At 47.9% G+C, this 19,483-nt stretch overlaps 1 protein-coding gene across 1 annotated transcript in view; it reads left to right on the forward strand.

The window, feature by feature from the left end:
• Positions 1 to 3,911: 3,911 nt before the first annotated feature.
• The window catches only part of Itgae (integrin subunit alpha E), a 45,622-nt gene continuing 30,050 nt past the window's right edge, over positions 3,912 to 19,483 (forward strand). Inside the window, exons 1-12 of the mRNA XM_035448129.1 lie at positions 3,912 to 3,918; positions 3,983 to 4,106; positions 13,150 to 13,247; positions 13,951 to 14,018; positions 14,342 to 14,459; positions 14,853 to 14,990; positions 15,702 to 15,817; positions 16,377 to 16,528; positions 17,257 to 17,410; positions 17,898 to 18,048; positions 18,470 to 18,537; positions 19,199 to 19,334. Coding sequence (XP_035304020.1) covers positions 3,912 to 3,918; positions 3,983 to 4,106; positions 13,150 to 13,247; positions 13,951 to 14,018; positions 14,342 to 14,459; positions 14,853 to 14,990; positions 15,702 to 15,817; positions 16,377 to 16,528; positions 17,257 to 17,410; positions 17,898 to 18,048; positions 18,470 to 18,537; positions 19,199 to 19,334 — 1,330 coding nt within the window. The remainder of the gene's footprint in view (positions 3,919 to 3,982; positions 4,107 to 13,149; positions 13,248 to 13,950; positions 14,019 to 14,341; positions 14,460 to 14,852; positions 14,991 to 15,701; positions 15,818 to 16,376; positions 16,529 to 17,256; positions 17,411 to 17,897; positions 18,049 to 18,469; positions 18,538 to 19,198; positions 19,335 to 19,483) is intronic.

The following is a 19,483-nucleotide window of genomic DNA, read 5'->3' on the forward strand; positions in this document are numbered from 1 at the left end:
GTGTGTGTGTGTGTGTGTGTGTGTGTGTGTGTGTGTGTGTGTGTGTGTATGTGTGTGTGTATAATTGGTAAAAGTCTCCATAGTATTTCTCTGGAAGTTTGACATCTGTAACAGGAGTTACATATATTGTTCCATTCTTTGTAGTAAAGCTAGCATTGTACTCCTAATGTAACAATGCTGACACTGACCTCCTGATTATCCAGTCTTCATCTTCCAGGTGTCCAGCTTGTAGGCCTGTGCCCCCATACTCAGCCTCTTTTCTTGAACATGTGGGTAAGGCTGTGCAGTTCCTGTAATCACTGCTTTGTGTCCTGTAGGTTCTGATTTCTCATATCTTCATCTAAGCACTCAGAATTTCCGTTGTGATTTCCTCTGTGACTCTGGGTTATAACCAATTTAGGATGAGTCAGGTGGGGTTGTTAAGATAGTGTAGTTTGGCCGGGCGTTGGTGGCGCACGCCTTTAATCCCAGCACGCGGGAGGCAGAGGCAGGCGGATCTCTGTGAGTTAGAGGCCAGCCTGGTCTCCAGAGCGAGTGCCAGGATAGGCTCCAAACCTACTCAGAGAAACCCTGTCTTGAAAAACCTAAAAAAAAAAAAAAAAAAGTGTAGTTTTTACTATAAATTCTTAGTGATAAAATATTAATGATAAAACAGTGCAAATGCAATATTTTTGTTGGTTAATGGAAATATAAGTTCATTAATATGTGACTAAAATGGAATGTTTTTAATATTAGATAATTTGTTTTTTTTAATTTTATTTTTTATTTTTTGTGATTAATTTTTTTTAGTTAAAATTAGGAACAAGCTTGCTTCACATGTCAACCTCTTCTCCCCCCCCCCCCCGATAATTTTGTTTCGTTTTGTTTTGTTTTTTGTTTTTTCGAGACAGGGTTTCTCTGTGTAGCTGTGGAGCCTATCCTGGCACTCGCTCTGGAGACCAGGCTGGCCTCGAACTCACAGAGATCTGCCTGCCTCTGCCTCCTGAGTGCTGGGATTAAAGGCGTGCACCACCAATGACCTGCTGATAATTTGGTTTTATGTTAATTGCATGTTTATTAGCTTTGGCTGTTTTTACGTAATATTTTGATTTGGGGTTTTTTTTAGACTTATTTTATGTATGTGAATGTTTTGTCTACATGTACGTATGTGCCACACATGTGTGACTGGTACCCACACAAGTCAGAAGAGCATATCAGATCACATAGAACTGGAGTTATAGATGACTGTGAGCTGTTATGTGGGTGCTGGAAACTGAACCTGGGTCCTCTGCAAGAGCAGTTAGTGCTCTTAACTGCTGAGCCATCTCTCCAGCCCCCAATATTTTAGTTTTACTAATCCATTTGTATAAAATATTTATATATTAAAAACTTAATTTGTGGCTGCAAAAGTAAAAAAAGGAAAATGTAAAAGAGAAAGCACACTGTTTCTAAGTTCTAAGAAACACAGTTTTTCTACTTTTCTTCCTGTTACTGATTTTAATTCTAATTATGGTCACAGAACATATTCTGAGTGGTCTTCGTCTGTCAGTAAAGGATTGCTTTGAGATTCACCGTTTTGGTCAATTTTGCCAAATCCTTCCCATGTGTTTGGAAAAAATACCAGTTTTACCATTGTTAGGAATGTGTTGTGTTTGTTGATTAAGTCAAGCTTGACAGTTGATCAGATCTACATCCTTGATGCTCTGTTTTTGTCTGTTTTATAGCTAACGTGAAAGTTTTGTTGAAGTGTTGAAGTCTCCGTTGGTTGTAACATCTGTAATATTTTAAATCCAGTCAAGTCAGAGTTTTGTTTATTTTTTGTTTTTGTTTTTTTTTTGTTGTTGTTGTTTTTTCCAGACAGGGTTTCTCTGTAGCTTTGGAGCCTATCCTGGAACTCGCTCTGTAGACCAGGCTGGTCTTGAACGCACAGAGATCCTCCTGCCTCTGCCTCCCGAGTGCTGGGATTAAAGGCATGTGTCACCACCCCCAGGCTCCAGTCAGGTTTTTGCCTTTTAGATTTTGAAGAGATGTTAATTGGAGTCATAATATTAAAAATCACTGTATCTTCCTACTGAAGAAATCAGGTTATGTACATATACATCTTTCCCTTCCTTGTACTCAAGAGAACACAGTTTATAAATCTACCCTTGTATAATTATTTTGATTTGCTCTTAAACTCTTTACTAGAAATTTAAAAACTATTAATTGGAAGATTATTCCCCCATTAACTTTAACATAAAAACTGTATTATATTCTATCAAATCCAAGATACCCAGACAATTTTTTTCTGATAGCAAAATTTATGTTATTTGACAAAAGCAAGATGCTTCATTTAATATTACTTTTGTGGTGCTAAAAATTAAGTTCAGGGCCTCACACACACTAGACAGACACTCTGCCATTGACATTCATCCCTGGTTTTGGAACAGGATGGTGGAATATGTTTTTCAAACAAAGCAGAAAACACTGTGGGAAATAAACGTGTCCTGTTATTGGAGTATGAATTAGGATGGCCTGTTGGGGGCAATGAGTCAATATCAATTTGTTCCACTATTTTTTTCCCTTGGTCTTTTGAGACATGGTCTCAATACGTAGTTCTGGCTGTCTAGGAACTCACTGTGTAGACCTGTCTGGTCTCAAACTCAGAGATCCCCCCCCCTCTCTCTCTTGTGCTGAGATTAAAGGTGTGGGCTACCATGCCTGGTTTGCCTCCACAAATTTTAATAAAACGTGTCATACATATTGAAAAATTGTGAAGTTAGGCAGTTATATTCTACGGTTCTGAATATTTTTTGATTCTTCATATCTATCCATCCTAGCATGTATGAGAGAGACCCTGGGTTCTTATGTATGCTTAAACATTTCATCATATATAAAGTTCAAATTTTATTTATATCTTTCTTTCTATTCAGGGGGTGATTTGAGACAGGTTTCTCTGTGTGGCCCAGGCTTTTCCAGATCAAGTTAATCTCAAACTCAGAGATCCACCTGCCTCTGCCTCTGCCTTGAATGCTGGAAAGGGTGCACCACCACTCCTGGCCTTTGTTGTTGTTGTTGTTGTTTTAGACAGGGTCTCACTATGTGGAGTAGGCTGACCTTGAACTACATAGCACATAGCAATCTGCTTGCCTCTGACCCCTGCTGGGATTAAAGGTGTGCACACCATGCTGAGCTGTCTGGAGTTCTTTTCTTTTTCTTTTTTTTCTTTTTTAAAGATTTGTGTATTTATTATGTATACAGCGTTCTGCCTGCATGTATGCCTGCAGGCCAGAAGAAGGCACCAGATCCCGTTACAGATGGTTGTGAGCCACCATATGGTTGCTGGGAATTGAACTCAGGACCTCTGGAAGAGCAGCCAGTGCTCTTAACCTCTGAGTCGTCTCTCCAGTCCTGTCTGGAGTTCTTTTAAGGCCCTTAGGTTTCCTTTACTGAGCATGAATGATGAGCCGAGGGCCACCCTCTCATGTGCTGTTCGCCTCAGTTCCTTCCTTTTTGACTCCCGACTGGTGGAGTTCCTCCGTGTGAACAGTTACCTCATTCACTCCCCCACTGATGCCGTTTGGCTTGTTTCCAGTTTAGGGTTGTTGAGGAGCAAAACTCTATTAAACCTTCTTAGAAGGTATCTTTGAAGACACTGTGTTTACTCTTGGGTCCCTTGAAGGGGTGTAGACCTTCTCTGGGGGCTCTGGATCCCTGTTAAGTTAGGTGTGGGTCACAGTATGGGCCACGTGACTGGTGTGAAAAATCACAAAGCAGGAAGTGTAAGTAAGCATGTGGGTAGTGCTCCTCAGAGGATGTCTTCCCTGGGACTGCAGCAGCTTGGTTTAGGATGGGGACCAGCAGCCCTGGGTCAGACACCCCCACATCCATTCTCTCTCCACGGGAAAGGCGTCCGTGGAGGTGATATTGATGCCATAGAACCTGATGGATCGATGGCAGGTACAGGTACAGCTACGGTCTCAACAACGTGCCTCTTTATCAGATGTTTCTCTTTTGTTCACAGACCTGATGCCACTGGGAGCCTTCAATGTGGATGTGGCCTGGCCCTGGGTCACAGCACTTAAACCAGGTGCACCTTCTGTGCTCAGCTCCTTTCTGCATCACGACCCCAGCACCAACCAGACCTGGTGAGTGTGGAACGATGAGGACATCTTGGGTGACCCCCCAAGATGCCTGAGGTGCACCCCAGAGAAGGCTGTGACATCCCACCCCATAGCCTGGGCAGCACAGCTTTCACTTTGTGAATGACACACAGCCAAAGACAGAAAGAGAGGTGGCGGCTGTGATCCCCAAACCAACCTGCTGAACTCACAGAGCCCCTGTTTTCTGCTCCTTCTGTTTCCCTTTCGCTGGTTAGGGAAGGGGACCTTGATACTTTAAAATGAAGTTCACTAAGGCTCTTTTCTGACTTAAAAGAGTTACATGTGCTCAACATAGGAAAGTTGGAGGGTGACAATAAGTAAATAAATAATTGAAGGAAAAATGGAAACTATGAGGGTCAGCCATAGAGGTTAAGAGTTCATCATTCTGGGGGTTATGGCTCAGAGGCACCTCACTTTATCCTCTGAGAAAGTTCAGTGAGGTGCTGAACCCCAAGCCTCAGTTTCTCCCCTCTGACTGGTGATTTCTGGAACTCACAGGGTTGCTGTAGTACTATTTGAGAAAATGGACCCAATGGGTTTTCTTTCTTTTTTTCTTTTCCTTTTCTTTCTTTCTTTTTGAGACAGGGTTTCTCTGTATTTGCGCCTGTCCTGGAACTCACTCTGTAGACCAGGCTGGCCTTGAACTCCCAAGTGCTGGCATTAAAGGCATGCGTCACCAACGTCCAGCCCCAAAGGGCTTTCTTTACATGGGTTCTGGCCAAATTGAGTTATGAAAACATTGCCTCGTGTCTTGAAAATATCCTTTGTGTCCATCCCTGACTGAGAAGCACTGTCAGATCTGAGAGCGCCGTGCTGGTGAGGATGAGGTAAAACAGGAATGTGTGGGAGTGTGTTGGCATTGCTGCCTTGGAGATTCAGTGTGGTCATGTCTGGTAGGCCGAGAATGCACAATGGCCTTTGGCTCAGCAGTTACATCCCAGGTACCAGCTCTAGAGAGACACATAGGCCCATGCAAAAGAAAAAACAAATGTGGTGCTTAGGATTGAACCCAGGATCTTACATATTCTAAACACACACTCCACCCCAGGACCCCTGCCCCAGGCATATAGTTGGAGTGTTGGTGTGTGTGTATGTGATGTTGAAAACTGAATGCAAGGCCTCAAGAATGTTAAGTCACTACTACGGAGCTTTGCTCCTAGCCCTGACACGAAGACATTGACAGTGGCCATGCTTTTTCCATGAAAGACCAGAAAAATAAGGTGTGATTGCATGAAATCGAAAGCAGGTCAAATCAGTGAAACTAGCATTGTGTTCAGCCTGGAAATGTGAAATGAGAAGGCAGGTTATTATACACTCCAAATACCAATGGAGCACCTACTGTGTGCTAAGCCCCTCCACTGTGTGCTAGGCCCTGGGAATGGAGCAGTGAGCAAAACAGACAATGCCCCTCCCTCCACGCCCCAGTCCCTTTTGGTTTAGGTAGCCTGCATGATGGTCAGTGCCATATCAGGTCAAATATGTCTTCTACAGATAGGGTCATGCAAATCACTGATGCAGGAGCAGATACAGGAGAAACTGTGCGTGAAGTCCTATCTGTGGCTCATTTCAATTTCCTGTTGTTACTAGAGCAGCTTTTATAGTTGAGTTGGTTTAAATTAGGTTCTTTGCATTTATTTGTTTGTTTGTTTATTTTTGTTATTCTTTTCTCATGTTCTGGGGATTGAACCCAGAACCTCTTACACCACTAATAAGCAACCACTCTCCACCAATAAGCAACGCGTTGGGGCTGGAGAGATGGCTCAGAGGTTAAGAGCACCGACTGCTCTTCCAGAGGTCCTGCGTTCAACTCCCAGCAAACATATGGTGGCTCACAACCATCCATTATGAGATCTGGTGCCCTCTTCTGGTGTGCAGATATACATGAAAGCAGAATGTATACATAAGAAGTAAATAAACTCTTTAAAAAAAGTAAGCAATGCATCCTATAAGCAATATTGCTTCATAGTCAGGACCCAGTTTTGGTTCTTGGGTTGTATATTGTGTCTTTTAATTTAATCTAAAACAATCAATCCTCCTTCCACCCAACCCCTTCCACCCCCCTTTTTTGGGGAGGAGGACTTTGAGACAAGGTCACACATAGCTCAGGCTAACCTAAAACTTCTGATTCTACTGTCTCTACCTCCGAAGTTCTGGGATGTACCACCTTGGTTAACCTCTACTGTTTTGTTTTGGTTTGTTTTGAGCCAGTCCTTCTATGTAGACCAGACTGGCCTCAAACTCAAAGAGATCCTGTTGCATCTGCCTTCCTAGTTTTGGGATGGCTGTGTGTCACCATGCCCAGCCTGCTACCACTTTTCCCCCATGAAAATAGGGCTTGTTTCTGTGCTCGCTCTACCACAGAGCCAAGTTTAAGCCCAGCCTCCAGCCGATGCTCTCCATGATCCACCTCATCTGTTTTGTTTCTCTTTTTAATTATATTTTATTTTGTGGGAGAGCACATGCCAGTACATGTGTGTGGAGAGCAGAGGACAGTTTGCAAGAGTCTGTTCTCTCTGTCCACCATGTGGGTCCTGGGGTCATCAGGCTTGGCAATAGGTGTCTTTATCTTGACATTGACAGTCTGTTTTATTTTTTTTTAGAACAAAGGTTGGGGATGGGTAGCTGGAGAGATGGCTCAGTTCTTAAGAGTGTTTAATTCTCTTCTGGAGGACTGGAGTTCAATTCCCAGCACCCATGTCAGGTGACTCACAACCGCCTGTAACTTCAATACTAAGGGAACCAATACTCTTTTCTGGTTTCTGAGGTGACTCGAGCACTCTCTTCTCTCTCTCCCTCTCCCTCTCTCTCTCTCTCTCTCTCTCTCTCTCTCTCTCTCTCACACACACACACACACACACACACACACACACACACACTGCACACACACACGCATACAAACACCATCACCACCACCACCACACAAATAAACAAAGTCAATAATAATAATCTTTTAAAAATAATTTGGAGGGGTGATGCTGGGAATTAAACCCAGGGTCTCACGTATGCTAAGGAGGCTCTCTGGGAGTTCTCTTTATACCTGCCTGCCTGTGAAAGTGAGCCCAGGGTTGCAGCAGGCTTTGAGCAGAGCCAGACAAGAGCTCCTGGCTGAACAGAGCTGCTCTGCCTTGTGGGGAGTGCATGGGGATTAGCATTAGTAGTCCTCCTCTCAGCCTTGGAAGTGGGCCCTGGCCACACCCACAAAGCAGGCTCAGACCCCTTTGTGAACCCTGAGTTTCTCATCGATAAAGTGAAAGGACTTAATATCACTTTTTATATTGTCAGTGATAGATTTCTTTTGCTTATAGCCACACACTTTTTTGTTTTGTTTTGTTTTGTTTTGTTTTGCTTTTACAAGTCAGGGTTTCTCTGTGTAGCTTTGTAGACCAGGCTCACCTCGAACTCAAGAAATCGGCCTGCCTTTTCCTCCCAAGTGCTGGGATTAAAGGCGTGGGCCACCACTAGCCACACACTCTTAACTGAAATATCAGTATTAAAGTCCAAAATAGCAGGTGTCTATTGACATGAATGGCTTGTAAGTCATAAAATCTTCATTGGTGGAGTGGTGTTCATCAGTAGACTTAAGTGGTTAGGACAGGTTCATTTCATGTATTCAACAACTATTTATACAGCATCTGTTCAGTGTCAGACGAAACAGAGAGGGAGCCAGGGTGGTGCACACGCCTTGAGTCCCGGCACTCAAGCAGAGGCAGGCTGAGCTCTGTGAGTTTGAGGCCAGCCTGGTCTACAGAGTAAATTCCAGGCTATCTAGGGCTACATAATGAGACCCTGTCTCCCACATCTCCCAAAAGAGAGTGAGATGTGGCTCCTGTCCTTGACAGCTGCTGGGCTCATGAGGGACGCAGACAACTCTCACAATAATAACACTAACAGCTAGGGTGGGAGCCTCTGGTGCTCATAGGAACCTGAAAAAAGGCTATCTTCAGTGTCCGTGCCAGGACTTGGGGTTGATCAAAGTTAGCATAAGGGTTGAAAGAAAAGAGTCCAGGCAGAGAGAAGAGCTTGGCTAAAAGCCTGGAGGCTATGCTGAGCAAGGGAGGTGGCTAAGAGAATGCCCAGTGGCTGATACTGAGAGCCGTGAAGAGTAAGACAGGAGAGGTGGGCTGTACCTCATCACTATCTCATGGACGGTCTAGAAGAGATAGAAGGGTTTGAGGCAGGAACAGTGAGAATGTTGTCAAAAGATTTTGGCTTTAGGGATGTTGTGCCCAAAGTCTGGACCCCCAAAATGAAAGGTTCAGGTTTTAATGCTGATCGGCTCTACCTCTTTAAGAGACAGATCCTGCCTCCTGACAACAGTCAGGGCACGCACAGGGGCATAGGGACGAGCCATCACCACATCACCCACCACGCATTTACAGCCTGCATGAGGACTCTGGGCATGCGTGGAACCTCAGTGTGCATGCATGCAGTCTTCCCTTTAAAAGTTCCAACTTCCCTGCTTCGCTCTCTCTCTGCTTCTTCTTCGCTCTGCTCTTCTCCCACCTGTGCGCTTTCTCTGCCTCTCTATGGCAACCGGCCATGGTGGTCAGCCATTTCCCCTTTTCTCTTCTCCTTTAGTCTCCCTACCCTGCCGGGCTTATAATAAACTAGTCTATATGTTTAATATGTATCATCTTGTGCCTCCTCTTTTTCTTTATATCTAATTTAAACAAAAACATAACACAAAACCACCAAGAGAACAGATCTGATGACCTTGGGTCCACCGTCTGACACGGCAGGTGGAGTAGGAGGGACCCTACTGCAGTGAGGCAGGGCATATATTTGAGGTAGATTTGAGGTGTCTGGGGGTCTGCTAGTAACAGTCTCAGAACAGGTTCCTGGGCTGGGGGACCCTGTCCTGAGTTGATTGGTCAGCAGCAGAAAGGTTGCTATGCCTGGAGGCTGTCCCAGGACAGTTGCTACAGCCTGCACTCCTCTGTTATCAGTAAAGTGCAGGCAAAGCCTTTGAGCTAACTTCTGATTAGTTCCTTACCACATGGAGGGGATCTGGTAGTTTCTTCCCAGTAATTAGGGCAAGGTCTGGCAAGGAGTGGGGGGTTCAGCACATCCTGCTGAGTCAGGAGTCTTTTCTGTAGCCTGACATGGCTGCCAAAGCATGGGGAAGGGTGAGGGTCTGGGTCCTTCAAGAAAGATGAATTGGAAGTTGATGTTTGGGCCAGGTGTAGTGGTGTTGAAGGAACCAGCTTCCTTTTGGCAGCCATAACAGCCGAACACGTGCTTGCCATAAACCTGCCTTGGTCACGTAGAGGTCAGATGCCTGTCTCGTGACAAGGAACCAATCAGAAGTTAGCTGGTGGCGCTATGCTTTACGACCCTGGGTGTGCTTTACAGACAAGCTCACAGCAATGACGTAGAGAGCATAGCAACCACCCTGGGAGGGCCTATGAGCCATAACAACCAGTTGACCAATCAACACAGGGCAAGCCCTCCAAGCCTGGAGGCACACCAATCGTAAGCCTGTGCGTACCCCTAGACACTCCCCTTACGCTGCCCTATAAGATCTTTTGGGAGCCCGTAGGAGCCGTCTTTTCTAGCCATCCGCCATGGCGGGTGGGTGAAAGACCCGAGCTAACATGGGGTTAGCTCGTTAAATTACAATAAAGCCTCGTGCAGTTTGCAGCAAGCTCTCGAATCCGCCTGGTGATTGGGGTGACCGCGAACCTGGCCTGGGACACCGGATACTTGAGTTTTCGGGAGTCTAACAGTGTGTGCCTTTAGTCTCAGCACTTGGGAAGTAGAGGCAGGCAGATCTCTGTGAATTCAAGGCCAGCCTGGTCTATATAGCAAGCTCCACGCTCGCTGGAATTGTATGGTGAGATTCTGTCTCAAAAAAACAAAACAAAAAAATTGACATTTATTGGTTTTGTTTTGGTAATTTTTTTTGTTTTGGTAATTTGTATTGGCATAAATCATATACAGAAGCTCACACATCATAAATGTACAGCTCAATGTATGTTCACAGGGCCGATGGTGAGCATGTGGGCATTTTCCCTGGCGCTTCTACTCCACAGACAGGTATATTTATTTGATCAGGCCTATAAAGGGGAGGTTGAGTTTGCATTTTGTTTTCCAAACTTTGCACTACATAAATGATTTCTGGTTATCTGTGACCGTCTCTACCTTCTACCTTCTCCTTCACTTTCTACCTCTCCACTACCACCTTCTACCACTACCCCAGTGGGTCCCTTACCTGGCCTAGGCTCACAGACTTAATTCCCCCTCCCTTAGAGGCCCAAGGGCCAAGGTAGATGGGGAGAGAGTATTTTCATTTAAAGCCATTGATGCCTAGAGTGTTGGGAGCTGTGGAGAGATTGAGAACATCTCCCAGAACACCTGCTAAGCAGGGGTGTGGGGGGGTGGATAGTGGTGTGGGGGGCATAGGGGGTTTGCAATGTCAGCAGGAGGATGTGGTGGAGACAATTTTGGGTTTCTGGGCCTGCTGCAGGAGGCAGGAAATGAGCCAATTGACTGGCCCAGCTCGCCCTAGAGAGAGAGGAACAGGTTGCTATCCACTCCCACCCATCCCCACAGTGAAGGGTAACGTGTCCCTCTTAACTCTGTCGTGCTTTCTAATGTAAGGTAGATAAGTAAGACAGCCAGCATCTTAGGCTGGGACTGCTGCAGGAGGGTGGAGAAGGATGTAAGCAGGTCTCTCCCCCCGGAGGATTTGGGGGTGCCTCTGGGAAGAGGGACCATTAGAGCTGAGAGAAGGCAGGAGATGGATGAGATATCCTGGGGTTGCACCCAGACCAGAGTGGAATAGGGAACGAGGGGCTGTCAGCACATGGCCGGTCCTCTGTCAGAGCTGGTCAGGCTGTGTTTAGCTGGTTTGCTAATCACCGAGTCAGCAAACCTGGGGGCCGCCAGCACAAAAGGGATGGGAACAGCACAGACTGGGCCTCAGGCCACAGAACTGCACACTTGGAATATGACTGGCCATCTTGGGGTGTGTGGTGTACAGTCTGCAGAGCTGCACCTGGTGGTCTCTTAGGGCCTCGTAGCCAAGGTGGGAACGAAGGCTGGGGATGGGAGTGGGAATCTGGGAGTTAGGGGCTACTGGAGACTTGTAGGGGCTTGGGTTGTATCTTCGTTTCGGAAGGTTTCTGTGGAGCTGGTGTCTGGGAAGGTTGTTCTGCAGGAGAAGCAGTAAAAGGCCCCAGAGGTGGAGGAAACAGCCTGGGCAAAGGGCTGAGGGTGGGGAGAGCCATGCTGTCCCAGGGGGTCGGGGAGGGAGTGTGGTTGCCAGCACACCTACCATTGGGAGCAGGAGGGGAGGTGCTGGGCCAGGGGTCAAGACAGACTGGGGAGAGAGGTGGAGTTATTGAGCAGCATCCTGATTTGGGGACTCAGGCACACCTTGGTCTTCTACCCCTCTGTCCACTCCCCCCATCAACGCCTCAGCTGTTACCTGTACTGTCATGTAAGTCATTCAGCAAATGTTTACTGAGCCCCTACACTGTGCGAGGCAATGTTCTAGGCCTTGGGAATTTCGTGATGGACAAGGTAGACAAGACTGTGGGGCACTCAGTGGAGGAGACAGGTAAGTAGGTAAATAAGGAAGCAAGCTACTCTCTGGTGGTAACAAGTTCTGAGCAGGAAGTCATGAGAAGCAGGGTTACTAGAGTGTGAGGTGGGGCTTTAGAGAAAGCAATATGAGTGGGTGACAGTTAAGCAAGGTACAGAGATGGGAATGAACCCAGTTTCAGGGAGTGAGGGGCCAGGGTTCCAGGCAGAAAGGACAGCCCAGCCAGAGAGCCGGAGGCAGGAAAGGTAAAGGCCACAGCACACACCTGCAGAGATTTTTCTGGGGAGCCGGGCAGGTTGGAGAGGGAGAGTTGGGGTCAGATCCTGCCTGGGCTATGGGCTGTGTGGAGGGGTTTAAAAACAAAAAGGGTTAGGGAGTGGGTCAGTGGCAGAGCTCTTGCCTGGCATGCACAAGGCCGTGGGTTCAATCTTCAGCACCGCCAAAAAGGAAAAAGAAAGATATCTGGTCCTTATTCTAAGTTGGGTGTGGTAGTCACACTACTTTAATCCTACTCAGGAGGCAGAGACAGGCGGATCTCTGTGTTTGAAGCCAGTCTGGTCTACAGAGTGAGTTCTAGGACAGCCAGAGCTACACAAAGTGGCCCTGTCTCAAAAAAAAAAAAAAAAAAAAAAAAAAGTGTTTATGGTAAGAGCTGAGGAAGTGGAGACAGCACCCCAGGTCTGTCTCTCCTCTGCTAATTTGTCCTCCTGCCCACCACAGACACATCATGACCTTTCAAAAACACAGGCTGATCATGTGCTTCCGCTTTACAAAGCCCCCCATAGCTTCCTGTCACCACCACGAAGTCCTTGGACTTAACTCACTGTTACCAAGGCAACCTTCAGATCCCCTTCCCCACCACTCTGCTTCCAGCCCCATCTAGAGATGCTCACCCATCCTCTGTCCCAGACCAGCCAAACCCCAGGCCTCCCCCAAGCAATGTGGACACCTCTGCCATCTTCTTGGACTTGGGTTGGGGGACAAGAGTTTTCCAGCAGGATTGACATCTGCTCAGCCTGTCTTCATGAGGTCCCCCAAAACGCTAGTTCTTAGTCAGGAAATGTTAAGGTCAGATGGGTCAAATGCTGTAGTCAGCTTTGCCCCTCCAGGGACAGCAGTGTGACTGGTGACTTCCTGGTTCACCCATTCTATCCTACTGACTTTTCTAACCACCTGATGGGCAGGCAGACAGGGGTTACAGGCAGACAGGGTTACAGGCAGTCAGGGGTTACAGGCTGACAGGTGTTACAGGCAGTTAGGGGTTACCTTAACTGTTTTCCTGCTTGGAGCCCTGTAGAAGTAGAGGCTGAGTAAGCACCTTCTTAGTAAGGCTGAGTTTGGAGGCCTGGGCTAGAGAGCTGTCTGTCTTTCTCAGGTCTGGGCCTCCTCCTCAGGCAGGAATAGAAAGATGGAACCTAGACAGGCAGGGAGAGGAAAGGAGCCCTCAGCTAGCCTGTCTTTGCTGTCTGCCCTCCCATCCAGCCTCCTGGTCACCAGGCACAGCACCAAGAAGACTTCAGCACCCCTGCATCGATGTGCCATATCCATCATTCCAGATGAAATTGCTTGCCACCCAGTAGGTAAGCCAACTCCACCTCCTCAGGATACCTTCCTAGGAATCTCATATATCTCAGCCCAAAACATTCCAAATTACCTGCCTGAGGTAGCCCTACCACCCCTGGCCTCCAGCCACACAGTGAGCTTCTCTCCCCAATGCCCAACCCATGCCACCCTCCCATGTGCCTCTCCTGATACAATCCTAATGACGAATCTGGAGCCACTACTCACTGACTGGTTGCCGTGTGCCTCTGTTAAGTAATATAGTCACATTTTCATGTGTCTCTGTGTGTGTTCACATGTAGGTGGGCATGCATATGTGCTGAGGTTTGAGGCTGATTTTGGGAATCTTCCTGGACCCCTCTCCCCATATATGCATTCAGGTCTAAGTCTAGCAGCCAGCCCCAGCCTACTGAAGCCTACTGCCCCCAACACACACACACACACACACACACACACACACACACACACACACACACACACACACCCCAAATGTCCCTTGAGAAGCCCCAGGTGGCAGTCATTTCTGACTCCCCATCCCTGGTATCAAGGCTGGGCACCAGAGTCTTTGTTGAGATGGTAAATGAGGCTGGACAGGGAATGAATCCTGGCATGCTCAAGCTACTCTGGTCTGTGGCGCCCCCCAACCCGTGTCCAGAGGCTGATGACATCAGCAGCCCTGTGCCTCCCAGAATCCTTTCAACCTTCCTCGCTTAACTGTTTCAGAAAATATCTCTATGCCAAAGGGCAGTTACAAAGGAGTGACAGTGGTCCGGAACCACCATGGTATTTTGGTGAGTACACAGGCAGGAGGACCAAAGAGCCTTGGGAAGGCTGGTGTTGGCCCCTGTGGGTGGTGATGGTATCGCCAATCCTGTTGCTATGCTGCCATCTATCTGTGGTCTGACCATCTACACAGATGCCAAGTCTGGCCCAGAGCCTACTGGCTGCATTTTTGACCCTAGCAAGTGACTTCTGACCTGAGGAGGGAGGCCGCTCTTCCTCTGTCCTCTAACTAGTTCAGCCACTGCATTCTGGAATGGGGGAGACAGTGGCTGTTACTAGGGAATATGGGGCTGACTCAGCCTGCCTGCTCCTTCTTTTTGCCTCTCCCCAGGTATGCATTCAGGTACAGGCCCGGCAGCCCAGCAGCCTTAACTCTGAACTCACAGGTGCCTGCAGCCTATTGAGTCCCAGCTTGGACCTCCAAGCCCACGCCTACTTCTCTGACCTTGGTAAGGATTGGAGATTCTCTGGCCTTGGGCAGCCAGAAGGGATCCAGGAAGAAACAATAGCTCACAGCTGAAGCAGACAGACACTAAGACCCAGAATGGGAAAGCAAGCTCAGGGCCTTTGTCAGAGCAGAGCTAAGGATGCCTTGGGGTTAGGTCTAGGTTTCATCTACCTCTGTGTCTTCTCTGTACCTTTTTTTTTTTTTTTTTTTTTTTTTTTTTTTTTTTTTGGTTTTTCAAGACAGGGTTTCTCTGTGGCTTTGGAGGCTGTCCTGGAACTAGCTCTTGTAGACCAGGCTGGTCTCAAACTCACAGAGATCCACCTGCCTCTGCCTCCCGAGTGCTGGGATTAAAAGCGTGCACCACCAACACCCAGCCTCTGTATGTTTCTTAAAGAAAGACTCCTGGATCCAGACCTCCATGTGGAACTTGGTGGCTACTCCAGAAGCAAAGGAGGCAGCTCAGGGGAGAATAAGAAACCAGCCAGAGGACCCCGGGCAGCTGAGGAGGAAGAGGATGAAGAAGAGGAAGCTGGTGAGAAGAGGCAGATCAGGTGCCTCCATAATGAACCCCCAGGCTAATGGCCTCTGGGATCAAGGTGTGTTCAGATCTAGAAAATGGGGCAACAGTGGCTAGGTCCTGAAGATGGGGAACAGTGGCTAGGTCCTATAGGTACGGCAAGCCCCGGCTCTGTCTCACTTTTTTTTTTAAACATTTATTTTGTTTAAATAAATACATTTTAAATAAAAACATTTTATTTTTGTTCACTATGCATGGATGTGGGTGTGCTCATGCACCAAATACACACCTGTATGTATCACAGCACACATGTGTTGGTTAGAGGACAACTTTCAGGAGTTGGTTCTCTCCCTGTACTATGTAAGTTTCAGGGGTCAAACTCAGGTCATCAGGCTGGACAGCAAGCTCCTTCACCAGCTGAGCCATCTCCCTTGCCCTGCTCATCTTAGAAGTGGGGAAACTGAGCCTCCCCCCACCCAATGGGAGTGATTCCCATAGTAGGCAGAACCAGGGTCTAGATCTCTCTTTGCCCTTATGGTAAGAACTCCCGTGTTCAGGAGCTTCTGGGCTTCTTCCCTGAGCTGAACCACAGGGACTGAATGTTTTATGTATGTGTGTGGGGGGTGGGGGTGGGGGTGAGGGGTGCCTTACCAGGCAGAACATGCTGCTCTTCCTCCTGCCCCGAACTGCATACCCATTCCAGACCTGCTCCTCTGTCTTCACCAGGCACAGAGATTGCTATTGTTCTGGATGGCTCAGGAAGCATTGAGCCCGAAGATTTCCAGAGGGCCAAAGATTTCATTTCCAACATGATGAGGAACGTCTATGAGAAGTGCTTTGAGGTGGGCTTCCCTGAGGCCTGAGCTCTCGTTGCCTGTCACTCATCTATGTCTATGTAACTGCCTCAGAACGTCTGCCCTTCAGGGGTTCATAGCTCTTCAGGTGTCTGAGCTGAACTCAGCTGGGTGACTCTTTTGTCAGTTTTGCCCGGAGCTACCATGCGACTGTAAGCATCTGCTTGCTTGACGGGGGAGGGGTGGCCTGAGATGGAGATGGCCCTACTCATTTGTGGTAGTCGTGAATCTCCAGAAGGCCAGCCTACCTTTTCATGCACCAATGCCCCAATACATACATTTGCTAGTTTCCCACTGGTCAAAGAAAGCCACATAGCAGATCTTATAGTCAACATAGAGGGGTCGCCATGGGGTGCGGATTCAGGGAGAAACTACTCTCCTCCATTGGTGCCTGACTAGAAATTATCTTTGCATTAGCATCTCCTTTTGTCCAGGATCAACAGAGTAGATGAGTGGATTCTTCTTGCATTTCCAAGGGAAGCCCCTTCAGGGCAGGAGTGTCTATAGTACAATCTGATGACCCCCTCCACCCCACTTTGCTCTCCAGTGCAGCTTTGCCCTGGTGCAGTACGGTTATGTGATCCAGACTGAGTTTGATCTTCGAGACAGCCAGGACGTTATGGCCTCCCTTGCCAGAGTCCAGAGCATTGTTCAAGTGAAGAATGTCACTAAGACTGCCTCAGCCATGCAGCATGTCTTGTGAGTGGGACTCTACGGCATAGTGTCTGGGTGGAACTGTTGGGGTGGTACTTAGGATGCCAAGAAATGCTGTTACTTCTGACATGAAGATACCCCAAATCTTTGCTTCTTAGGACTTTGTGAGGATTAAATAGCTGAATATATACAATATTTATGATAGTGTCCAGTGCATAAGTACCATAGGAACCAGGCATTGGAGACACATATCTGTAATGCCAGCACTCAGGAGGCTGGACAATTGTGCCTCAAAACCACAAAAGTGAGTTTGAAACTAATCTGACCTACATAGATAGTTCTAGGATAGCCGGGGCTACATAGAGAAACCCTGTCTCAAAAAATCAAACCAAAAAATAAAAAAAAAAAAACAAAAAAACCCCAAAACCCAAACCAAAAAACCCAAAGCAAACAAAAAAATATAAAATATAAATTTTTATAGAAGTGAAATGATCATAAAATAAAAAGTAAGTATTGCCTGAAAACTAGAACTCCAAACTGTGTACACATGAATGGGGCAGACACTGTGCTCTTACTATGGGGAGCAGGTGAGGAGTGAGTGCATCTATGTGGCTTCTGCCTTGCTGTGTGAAGTAAGGTCCAAATCTACCCTTTTTTGTGCCTCTATTCCCCATCTGTGGGCTCCTTAACTCTCCAATTCAAGCAGGTCAGTGAGTAAAAACTTGCCCAGAGCCCAGGCTCTGGAAGATTGTTTTCATTCTTTCTCTGTTAAGAGACAACATCTTCACTCCAAGCCGTGGCTCCAGAAAGAAAGCATCAAAGGTCATGGTGGTGCTTACTGATGGTGACATATTTGGGGACCCTCTCAACCTTACGACTGTCATCAACTCCCCAAAGATGCAGGGTATTGAGCGCTTTGCCATTGGGGTAAGAACCAAGATCTGGGAGGCAACCTCCTGACTCTGGATAGCCTGAGAGGAGCCCGATGGAGGCTTTTGGAAGCAATATATCCAAACCCTCTTATTCATAGACACTCCTCTTCTCCTGGCAACCTGGTCCTCCACACCCCACTCCTTATTGGTTGGGTCCTACAGAAGGCTCATACCGAGGTGGGCGTAGCTCACTGGATGAACAGGATGGGGAAAGCCTGTACAAACTTTCCTAGGGAGACAGTGCTGAGCTGAGTCCTGGTAGCTAACATGAACCACTGGCCTTATGCACAGGGGAGGGTCACCAGGCCCTGTAGGCAGAGGGGTCGGCATACATGAGGATGCCAAGGACAGCCAGGTGTGTCAGGAACACACTGCCAAAAGTGGAGCTTTGTTGGGGGTGAAGGGACAGTAAGCAGGGCAGGAAGGAAGAAGGAAGGAGATGGTGAGGGATCTCTCACTGACTGGGGCCTTCTTCGTACAAGGTGGGCGATGCATTCAAGAAGGCTAAGACTGACAGAGAACTGAAGCTGATTGCCTCCGACCCCAAGGAGACCCACACCTTCAAGGTGACCAACTACATGGCTCTGGATGGGCTGTTGAGCAAGCTGCAACAAAGCATCATCCACATGGAAGGTAAGGGCTCCCATGGGCATTCAGCAGGACACCCTTCCCTAGACCAACTCTCCCTGGCCCTGACCACCTTCCTGAGCCACAGCTGTTAATCTCTAAAATGGCAATGGCACCCCGAGTCCTCCTCACCTCTCTGAAGCTATGAACCCCTACTGAAGCAGTGGTAGATAGGCAGTGAAGACCAGGACATAGTCCCAACAGGAGCTTACAGATGAGGAGACTGAGGCTCTGCAAGAGGATGTAGACTGTCCAGGCCTAGCCAGCCAGTTCTTCCTTAAGCACAACCCAGATCTCGGCTCTCAGCTCAGTGCACCATTCCACCAAATACTCACCCCTTTGGGTGCCTTGCCCAGCTGGCCCCTTCTAGACATGCCTCACCCTGTCCCTTGGCACAGAGTGTCTCACCAGATTCCTTGGCTTCCAGGCACAGTTGGAGATGCCCTTCAATATCAACTTGCACAGACTGGCTTCAGCGCCCAGATCCTGGACAAGGTTTGTGGCCCACTCAACACAGCCAGGATCCCCAAGATGTGGCACCACCAGGCAGTGAGGGGCTCCTGGCTTATAGTTACTCTGTGGGAGTGTCTCTAGAGGATACACTTTAGAAACAGAGAAGCCCATCTACTAGCTTGCCCTATCTGGACCACTGAGCAAAAGAGTGGCGAGTTTATTCTAGGAGGTCACTTTGTGTGCTTAAAGGATTCGGACATTCGCTGTAAGTACTGAGGTTTGGCCTTGGTGGCAAGCCCACTAAGGTGTGTCAGGAAAACATGTAGTTCGTGTGACAGAAGAGGAAGCTGAGAAGGAAGAAGGAATGGAACCACAGACGGAATACCCACTAACTGGGACCCTGTGCAGGCCGGAGCTGAAGTCAGTCACCCCAATGCCATCGGGACCTTTTCTACCTTCACACAACACAGGGGATGAAGTGGGGGCTTATGAGTACCTTATAGTGCTCAACCATACTTTTAAAAATGCTCACTATCTGGGTCCCACGGTGCCTTCTGGAGCTATGGCTACTCAGTGGACTCATGAAAACAGAGCAGAAACCCCGTATTTGCCACCTCTTTGTCCAGGAAGTCTTGCTTCGATGGCCCCTGGATCCCACCCCACCCCCTCACCACTCATTTGATGCTCTCTGGGTCCTCTGCAGGGACAGGTGTTGCTTGGCACTGTGGGAGCCTTTAACTGGTCGGGTGGAGCACTGCTCTATGACACACGGAGTCGTCGTGGCAGCTTCCTAAACCAGACAGCCGAGGACTCCGGGGCTGCACAGTACAGCTATCTCGGTAAGGACAGGGTATGGTGGATGCAGATGGGACGAGGGTGGGGCCTGGAGGTGGCAAGGAGGAGAGGGCTTTAGAGGATAGATAGCAGGAGGGTGAAGTCGAGGCCTGTAGGCTGGATGTGGGTTGAGGGCGGGGCCTGATTGGGGAGG

Source organism: Cricetulus griseus, chromosome 7, assembly GCF_003668045.3.
Source record: "Cricetulus griseus strain 17A/GY chromosome 7, alternate assembly CriGri-PICRH-1.0, whole genome shotgun sequence".
Taxonomy (NCBI): Eukaryota; Metazoa; Chordata; class Mammalia; order Rodentia; family Cricetidae; genus Cricetulus; species Cricetulus griseus.